Genomic DNA, 7,152 nt, shown 5'->3' with positions numbered 1-7,152 from the left:
GGCTTCCTGCCTTCCCAACTCCTGGATCACAGTCTGAGTTCCGCAGGTGAGCCGCATCTCTCCCTGCCGGTGAAAGGCCAACAGCTCCTCCTCCTCCTCATCGCCGTGCGTTTTGTCCGTCAGGATGGTCTACACCGCCAATGTTTCAAGCGCCGCCCCTTCAGCCGCCTCGTGCACAGAACCAATCCGCCCCGCCGGCTCCGGCTTCTCTCGCCAATGGTAAACCGCAAACTTGAGTAATTCCTATTTTTCTTGTAATACTCGTCAGTTGTTCTTCAAATGTAAACGTGGGCGTAGCTACCGCAGGTGGATCCAGAAATATGTCTGCTTGGTTCAACCTGTTCGCGGACCTGGACCCGCTCTCCAACCCCGACGCCATCGGACGCTCCGCAGACGAGCTCCTCAACGCCTGAAACTGTGTAGGATGATATCGAGAACATCGATACACACACACACACACACACACACACAGACACAGACACACACACAGGAAATGACTGTTAAGGCACTAGAGTTGCAGAGGTGCGGAAAACGTCCAGTCAATTTCTGGGAAGTCTCGTAATTGTACATGAGAAATGAATGTGGGGAGTTTGGGGAATATTTAAAATCTGCCATGGGAATTATTGGCGTTAATGGGAATTGGGGGTAGTTTCATGGAAATGTGTCATATTCAAAGATTTTGCTTTCCCACAATCTATCATCCATGCATCATCTTTTTACATCATCGTTCTACTTGTTTCCGATCACTCACAGCTTGGAAAACTTCGAACTGAAGGTACCCCTTCTACTTGCATGAAATCTAGTTGCTTTACTCAAGTTTTTGCTTGGGTACATACTGTATTCAAATTCCCTTTGAAGAGACAGTCTTGGAGTTTGTAAACTCCTAATTTTAATTTCTTTCATTTTTTTTGGGGTAGGGGGGCAATTTTGAACCCTCACACTGCACATCATAGCCAAGTTTACATGGAGCCATGTACAGTAATCCGTCACTATAACACCGATAGCCAAGTTTACATGGAGCCATGTACAGTAATCCCCGCTATAACACGCTTTATCTTTCACGGCTTTGCTGGTTCATGGATGTTTTCGTGCATGTTTTATTTTGTTTATTTTTTTAACAGCACAGTGTGTTTTGCATCCTGAGGGACCGTAGGCCGATGTCAACAGCCTCATCGCTGTACAGCTTGCCAAATTTTCTCCATGACAAAACCCACAAAACGTTCTGTACAGTATTTCTAAAAAGTGTCAGTTGTGTATAAACATACACACACCTTTTAATGCTGGGGCCTGAAAAAAGGTTGAATCTTGGGTTTCAGTCAATACAATATTGTATTGTATACGTAATAATTGTAAAAAATAAAGAAGACAACTTGACGGATTTCACTTACCACAGGTTCTTTTTGGAACGTAACCACCGCGACCAACGAAGGATTACTGTATTCCGATCAGAATGTATCCAAATGACCAAATGTCATGAGAACTTGTTAATCAAGATGTTGCTTGGATTCAAGTGTTAAAACTAAAAACGACGACTAGACTAAAAAGACGAAATAACCCCATCTTGACAAATCACGCGTCGTTTACATCCATCTCCGCGTGTCGCACGGCTGATCCGATTTAACTGAGTGGAGCATGTAAACGGCTGATCGGAAAAAATCACGTCTCATGGAAACAGGAGACCAGAAATCTTCTTTAGGAATGATTTCACTCGGATTGACCAAAAAAACAAAAACAAATTGTATCACGTCTCATGGAAACAGGAGACCAGAAATCTTCCTTAGGAATGATTTCACTCGGATTGACCAAAAAAAGAAAATTGAAAACTGGGCTAATGTCACAGACTCTGTTGTTTTTTTCAGTATTCATTCTTCATCTTATGTCTGCAGGGTGCTGCTTTCATCCTGGATGCGTTTTGGGCTTTATCACATTCCAAAGAAGGACTTTATTACTTTATCACATTGCATTGTTCTGTTTGTTGTATACTTAATGGACGTATGTGTCGGTGATCACATTCCCAGAGCCGCTGGGAGCTCCATACAAGTCTGCATCTGCATCACAGGATCATGTGAAATGCATATCAAAATCATCTTTATTGACAGAGTGTGTTTAAGAACACACAACTGATTCGTAACAAACTGACAAGAACAGAAGAAATTTGATCCGACATTGCACCAACCAGATCATAACCAGCAGGAAGTGGACTCCTTATATGGTTTTGACGGTTCTCCACTAATGGCCGTTTTCAACGAATCATCCTTGCTGCTAAACATTGAATCAGTGATTGACATACAGTAAATCAAAAATATTTAGCACCAGTGGGTCATGGACTCCAGGCCAGTGTTGCTGACACCAGGAGCGCCACAAATAGATGTTTCGCTATGTATAGCGTTATGAATATTTTCCTGTATTGATTATACCCTTTTCTTGGATGATTTGCTTGAAAGGTTTGCCATCACACTACAGCCGCAATCCACTTCTTCTTTGGACTGAACCCTTTTTTTTTTTTTTAATGCAGATGGAAATGAATGGAATGAAAATTGCCGTCTTTCTGATCTTTCTGAATGCTGAGATTCTGATGTGATAGAACTGTATTGTGGAAAAAGAACATGTACATATTGTACATATTTTTTTTCACAAATTAGGAACAAAATCAGACAAGATTACAATTTAAAATTTGGAGGGGAAAAATATGACAGCAGTTATTTTGAGATGTGTATTCCTGACTGAGTGCATCTGTTGTGAAGGGTCTTATACAGTAGTCTATTATAATTGCTGTTGTTACTTCTGTATTTTGATTAATTTTCGCGTGATACATGGACTCTACTTTTTACTATATTTATCTTGAGCTTTAAAGAGTTTCAAAGTTATTTACTGACAGTCGTACTTACTATTTACTCTGTCACTTGCTGTCTACCGTTTACTCTTGAAGAATGTATTTATCGAACCACAATTGCTTCATTTCGTTTATTTTGTTTAACTTAAGAATTTACAAATGGAATCGGGTTACCAATAAAGAGGAGCAAAAAGTTTGTGCTTCTGTGATAAAAAGTTGACGATTTTGGTCATTGGAAGTGTGCTTTTTGCCACATGCAACGTGGCGGCCATGCTGACGTACTTTGTTTATTTCGGCCAATCGTACGCCTTAGGCGTTAACCAATCATACGAACCGTCGTGCGAAAACTGTTGCTGTGTGTTCAACGGCCTGTCGACTATGAATATATATCTCTATATATAGATATGTATATATCTATATATAGAGATCTATCTATGGGCACAAGTTTCTCTTAATTTAATCACAACAATAATATTTTGGTCAAAAGAGGCCAAACATGAGTGTTGTGGAAAAAAACCCGGAAACATTCAACATTTTTGGAACAAGACAATTTATTTCTTTGTTGATTAAAAAAAACTAACAGCAAAAACAAAAACAAAAAAAATCCAAATCAGGTCGCTCAACATTTAGTACAGTTCGTCCGCTACTCGTTCTCATCATTGAGTGTTGACGGCAAGGCTGCACGCGTTGCGGCTGGTTGCTTGGCGCGCTTTCTGTTCACGACAACCTGACATGGACGATGACATTGCCTATTCTTAATCTGACCCCCGTTTGATAAATAAATACATTACTCTTCACAATAATGATAACATGTAATTCACAGTACTCAGTGGCGCAATTAAGATAACGAGCGGCGTTGAATTTGTATCTGTCATGAGTGGCCGTTTACAATTGTTCACTCCAGTCTGATACGTGTCCGTTGTCAGCTCATACAATGCGGCATATATTTACATCCCGGTTCATTCCGATGGCACGTGGAGGGCTCAGGTGCTCTCGGGACATTATAAATAGCGTCGTAAGATCATCGGAAATTGGGTTCTTTGTGTGTTGTGCCTTTTTTTTGGGAGGGGGGTGGGGGCTGCAGCCATTTGCTGATGATGGCCAACCGTCCCAGGAGACATCCTGTCAATATCAGTTCATTGAGTCATTGCCATGGTAACCACTGCCATCATGCAGTGTGGGTGGACTCTTTGGACTCGGATGTCACGAGCAGAGAGAAATGGGCTGGAGGTAGGCAGGGAAAGTAGAGTTATAGCAAAAGTCTACACACCCCTGTTCAAAATCCAGCGTTCAGTGACGTTCAAAATTAGATCACGAAGGACCGTTTTGCAACCCCACCCCCCTCCCCTCAACTTGTACAACTCAATTGAAATCAAAATATTTTGGGGGAAGTGTAAGCTCAAGTTAAAATGTTTTTGCACAAGTGTATACGTGTACAACTGGGGATGTAGTTGATTTCATAATCAACTCAAACATTAAAACGCCTGTTCATTGGGAGTCAACACACACGTCACCATTTGAAGTGTCGCAAATACATTGAAGCTGTTCTAGTTGGCTTTCTACACGCCACCTGGAGGTTCTGTGCGAACACTGACCGCACCTTTGAACTGTTTGTAATTCCTTCTCAGGCCCCAGTCCCAGCTGAAGAAAAACAGTCCAAAGCATGATCGCGATTCTTCACAGTGAATATGCTGTCCTTTAAGTGATGAGCAATGCTGTGCGTAAGCCAAACATTTTTTCGCGAATGGTTTAAAATAGCAGTCAGTGTTATTCTACAACTAGAACAGCTGCAATTTGTTTGGGGTTCACCAGAGGCACTTGAAATGATGGGAGGTGAGCAGTGACTCCAATGCGATTGGTCAATTCTACACACAACCATATTTCAGTGATGGGGGTGTGCACACTTTTGCAACCCACATTGTCTCAGGTTTATTTTTAATCCGCCTTTGGAAAAAAATATCAATTGAGTTGCACAGGTTGTAGGTCAAATGAATGGGGTTATGGGTTTTGAAATAGTTTATCCCGGTCACCGTTATTTTCGAGCAGTTGTGTGTCTCGACTTTTTATATCCACTGTCAAGCCAGAAACGTGAAAAAGGAAGGGGTTGCACAGCTTTGAGTTACCTTTGGCCTTTAAATACAAATGTACAAATTTGGTTGGCAGCGCCCCTTCGTCTCTTGAAAGGAAAAGGTGGAGGCGCTACATCAGTTTTGGGAAATGGAGTACTGTCCTCGAAAATATCAGGCACGTTTTTTTTTTCTGTTTTTTTTTTTTTTACCCCTTCAAGTTTTGCTACAATCTGGCAGCACCGTGGCCTTTTGTAGCGGAAGGCATATCATATAGAAAGAACGAGAGATACAAAAAAAAGATATGTCTGTGGAAAGGCGTCATGGTATCACACGGTGAAAAAAAAAAATGGTTCTGCCCTTTTCCTTTCAAAACAAAAAGACAGCAATGAGAAGGTGAGGCAGTGGGAAGCGTCTTTTGAACAAAGACATCAGAGAGCGAGCATGCTGAAGGCCTTTTTTTTTTTTCTCCCCCCCCTTTCTTCTTCTTCTTGTCCTTTCTCGAGCTTGAAGGTGTTTAAGGTGCTCGTCAGAAGCTCTCCGGCTCCTCCAGGAGGCAGGGCTGGGTGGACAGAGGCACCAGCGACGGGGAATGACTGCGCAGGCCCACCCCGGGGCGAAAGTTAAGGTCCGGGGCCGGAAGCAGGGGCTTGAGGATGCTGACGAGGCAGAAGGCCGAGCCGCTGTTGGGGATGAAGTTGACCTTGTTGCGGTCGGGACACAGGAATGGGGGCACCTCCTGCAGGCTTTTGGGCCTGCAACAAACATGCATTCAGGTACAATTGATTCATCTGATGTTTGTCAGTCAATAAAAAACATAACCACAGACATGAAGTGGGAGTGATAACAACAAAATGATAACAAAAATGAATAGGCTGTTCCAAAAAAAAAAAAAAAATCAGTTAAGCATCTTGATTTAATACTACAAATCACTTTATATGGCGAGGGTGCAATAATTATTATGACCCAATGATTTTTTTTTTAGACCGATTCCAGAATATGACAGAATCAAATTCAGAGAACTGATTCATCAGGCAATTAATCATAAAAAATATATACATATATATTTGTCTACCTTCACAGAGAGAAAAATCGACTCATTCTTTGGGAGGAGATGTTTGAATGTCATTGTCTGCGTCTTATGTTGGATTGTGTTGATATGGGAAAAAAAAAAAAATGTAGGCCAATTTTAAAAGAACTATCGTCCATTTATTAAACTCGCCAGCCAATTAACGAACCAGGATTAATCATTTAGGTAGTTTTTCACAAAATGATGAAGAATACATGACTGCGGGTAATGTCTGCCTATACGTGCTGCTCCACCATTTGTGTTCAAATCTCTTATTGTTTTCATGCCGTGACTATTGATGCTAATTGTTAGCACAACTAAAGCGTTTTGTGTGTTGGAATGAAGCTAGCTTAGCTAAAATGGCATTTTTCTTTCCTTTATTTTTTTTTTCAAGTGGTGGGCCGTGAGATTTTTCTAATGTGTCTTTGTTTGATAAAGGTTAGGGAAATACCACCTTAGCATTTCTTGAGAGAAATGTGCGCTAGGTTTACCCAACTGTCCAGGAATGACACCGGGCCGTGAGATTTTTCTAATGTGTCTTTGTTTGATCAAGGTTAGGGAAATACCACCTTAGCATTTCTCGAGAATGTGTGCTAGGTTTACCCAACTGTCCAGGAATGACACAATTTTTATTTTGTGCATACATTATAGCTACCGTGCGACATGGCCACAAAATGTGTACCCACGTTATATATTGGGTTCACAATTGCATATTTTTTTCCTCCATGTGACAATGACCTCCATTCTCTCTCTCTCTCAGAAATAGAAAAGGGGAAGAAAAAAAAAAGTTTTGTACATACAGGGACTCCTCAGACACTTTGACTTTCTCGCAGCCCTCCGGAGGTTCTCTCTTGAACGTGTAACTGTTGTTGGGCCGCGGGGAGGCGGCGTATTTTGGCAGCGGCGAGTACGGGCCCAGCTCTGAAGACATACAGACACATTTAAGAAGGTTCAAGCTGAAAAAGGAAAGGATGGCAACTATTACTGTGACTTCAGCAGCGGATTTGAATGAGTACTTTTACCAGTGACTTTTTACACAAGTAACTGTACTTCGACTAAAGTAGACAAAGCGTGAGTACTTTTGCATCTGCGCGTGTCATCACCTTTGTCGTCAAAGGGGCTGCCGCCGCCGACCGCGTCGTTGAGGACGGTGAGGTAGGACGGCGAGATGGAGGCGGGGGGGG

The 7,152-nt window shown here is 41.9% G+C and overlaps 1 protein-coding gene and 1 long non-coding RNA gene across 2 annotated transcripts in view; one reads left to right on the top strand and one right to left on the bottom strand.

Annotated features, from left to right (window-relative positions):
• Positions 1 to 3,026, top strand: LOC109507801 (uncharacterized). Its single transcript, XR_002166535.1, has 4 exons — positions 1 to 46; positions 124 to 219; positions 298 to 419; positions 1,887 to 3,026. It is a non-coding gene; the product is annotated as an uncharacterized LOC109507801 (long non-coding RNA).
• Positions 3,027 to 5,081: 2,055 nt separating this feature from the next.
• Positions 5,082 to 7,152, bottom strand: part of fam117ba (family with sequence similarity 117 member Ba) — a 4,717-nt gene continuing 2,646 nt past the window's right edge. Inside the window, exons 5-7 of the mRNA XM_019857419.1 lie at positions 7,072 to 7,146; positions 6,769 to 6,889; positions 5,082 to 5,654 (exon numbers count right to left, since the gene is read on the bottom strand). Of these exons, the coding sequence (XP_019712978.1) occupies positions 5,429 to 5,654; positions 6,769 to 6,889; positions 7,072 to 7,146 (422 nt within the window). The 3' untranslated portion in view covers positions 5,082 to 5,428. The remainder of the gene's footprint in view (positions 5,655 to 6,768; positions 6,890 to 7,071; positions 7,147 to 7,152) is intronic.

Source organism: Hippocampus comes, unplaced genomic scaffold (assembly GCF_001891065.2).
Source record: "Hippocampus comes isolate QL1 unplaced genomic scaffold, H_comes_QL1_v1.1 scaffold256, whole genome shotgun sequence".
Classification (NCBI taxonomy): domain Eukaryota; kingdom Metazoa; phylum Chordata; class Actinopteri; order Syngnathiformes; family Syngnathidae; genus Hippocampus; species Hippocampus comes.
This window is presented reverse-complemented; position numbering and strand designations above follow the sequence as displayed.